General features: G+C 55.2%; 1 protein-coding gene across 1 annotated transcript in view; it reads left to right on the plus strand.

Moving 5' to 3' along the window:
• The window catches only part of aatkb (apoptosis-associated tyrosine kinase b), a gene marked incomplete at its 5' end in the record, with an annotated part of 53491 nt that overhangs the window by 37421 nt on the left and 13570 nt on the right, over positions 1–2500 (plus strand). The window contains one exon of the mRNA XM_079756771.1: positions 2381–2460. Coding sequence (XP_079612897.1) covers positions 2381–2460 — 80 coding nt within the window. The remainder of the gene's footprint in view (positions 1–2380; positions 2461–2500) is intronic.

The following is a 2500-nucleotide window of genomic DNA, read 5'->3' on the forward strand; positions in this document are numbered from 1 at the left end:
CACATATACACACACAAATGCACACGCATACACATGCATGACAGAATACACGCACAAACACACACACATACACACACACACACACACACACACACACACACAACAAACCAAAGCATCTCACCTCTCTGCTGAAACCATGTTCCAAAGAACCAATCACATTACAGCACACACTTATCCGGTGAAAAAGAAACAGAGCGACGTCAAACAGCAGCTGAACCCGAGGAGGGTCCGAGGTCGAAGGCCGGCCAGCGGCGACGCCATTTGTGCGTGTGTGTGTGTGTGTGTATTCTTGTGCCTGTGTGAGTGTGTGTGTGTGTGTGTGTGTGTGTGTATGTGTTCAGAGCAGGGGTCTCTGCAGGCTGCATCATTTTGACACAGGTCCAATGCATCTGATTCACTGGCAGACAGACAGGCAGAGGGACAGACAGACAGACAGACAGACAGGGAGAAAGACAGACAGACAGACAGACAGACAGACAGACAGACAGACAGACAGATAGACAGGAAGGAAGACAGACATACAAGATGGTCAGACAGACAGACAGACAGACAGACAGACAGACGGTCAGAGAGACAGAAACCGAACCCTTTGTGGGCGGGGGAGGGGCGGTCCGGGGTCGAAGGCCCGCGGTGGCGCCACCCCGACCGGCCCGGGCAGCGAGTGGGAGGAGCCGGACGGGACGGCGGGAGGGAGCTAGTGGGAATCCAATTTAGGGCCGGGAGCCGTGATGGACTCAGCTGCAGGCAGGAGACTTCCTGCCCGGCGTCCATTTAGCAGACGCACTCTGGCAGAAGGCCGCCGTCCAGTACAAATCCAGTTATCCCATTGGCTGATGGATGAGTGAGTGCAGTGCGTCTCGGCTGTTGTTGTTGTTGTTGTTGCAGTTTGGGCTTCTGAATTGACGCGGAGACGAAAGGAATGCTACGAAAACTACACCGTGACCGCCGGCAACAGTCAGACGATCGGCGAGGCATGCCCACACATGGTGAAAGACAAAATGGCGGCCGAGCAGGCGACGTGTGACGGCGACTCTGACCCGATCGGACCCCCTGAGGACAACGGCCCCAGTGTGTCCGTACTGGTGCCGACTGGTTCCACCCCGGACATCGGGCCGTCCGGACAATGGCCGCTATTCTGCCGTGGAGGGAAGGGGCCAGGGGGGGGTCAGACGAGTCACTGGACTCGGAGAACATGGCGGAGGCGTGGAACGTTATGACGGAGGCGTGGGACACGGCGTCCGCAGCGTCTGGGGGGGGTCTGTGGGTGGTCGCGTTACAAAGCGCCGTCTGTCCGTCTTCTACTACCAGAATGCCATTGTCATCATGTTGGAGAAGGAGAGACACAACAGAGAGAAACGCACACCGAGAGGGTGTGAGGGAGAGACAGAGAGGGAGAGAGAGAGAGACGGAGAGAGGGAGAGAGAGACAGACGGAGAGAGGGACAGAGAGACAGACGGAGAGAGGGACCAACAGACAGACGGAGAGAGGGACAGAGAGAGAGACGGAGAGAGGGACAGAGAGAGAGACGGAGAGAGGGACCGACAGACAGACGGAGAGAGGGACAGAGAGAGAGACGGAGAGAGGGACCGACAGACAGACGGAGAGAGGGACCAACAGACAGACGGAGAGAGGGACCAACAGACAGACGGAGAGAGGGACAGAGAGAGAGACGGAGAGAGGGACAGACACAGACGGAGAGAGAGACAGAGAGAGACAGTGAGCGAGAGAGAGACAGAGAGAGCGGGGGGTGAGCTCCGGCAGCACCATGCTGCTCCCGTCTCTAAGAAATCGAGCTAAAAAGACGAAGGGAACAAAGCTGAGGAAGAATAGAGGTAAGACACGCAGGTGTGCGTGTGTGTGCTTTGTGTGCGTGTGTATGTTTGTGTTTTATTTTGGCCGTGTTTGTACCTATGTGTGGGTTTGTGTGTGCGTGTGTGTGTATGCGTGTGTCTGTGTGTTGGTGTGTGTGCTTTCGTACGTACGTGGGTGTGTTTGTGTGTGTGTTTAGAGCAGGCTGCGTCATTTTCACAAAGTTCGAATGCGTCTGATTCACCGGCACACAGACAGGCAGAGACAGACAGACAGACAGACAGACAGACAGACAGACAGACACCGAACCCTTTGTGGTTGTGAATCATGGGCAGGTCATCCTCTTTTTGCAATTTTAAGGTGGTAAAAAGATTTTCTCGTATATGATGATGATGATGATTCTGATGATGATGATGATGATGATGATGTAAGACATGGGAACTCACTGGAATTCGTCAAACTGTTTCATCGCTAAAGGGCGAGAAGTGCTTCACTCCTGAGCGCTCTGGACACCCTCCACCCCCCCCCCCCGCTCCCAGTACACTAACCTCCCTCCCTCTCCCTCTTCCAGTTCATCTGCAGAAGTCGACGGACTTCGGCCGTCACAGCCTCCTCTACCTGAAGGAGATAGGCCATGGCTGGTTCGGAAAGGTAAGCCGTCACACTCACGTCAGCTCGTTGAACAGCAGTC

Source organism: Pollachius pollachius, assembly GCF_949987615.1.
Source record: "Pollachius pollachius genome assembly, chromosome: 19".
Taxonomy (NCBI): domain Eukaryota; kingdom Metazoa; phylum Chordata; class Actinopteri; order Gadiformes; family Gadidae; genus Pollachius; species Pollachius pollachius.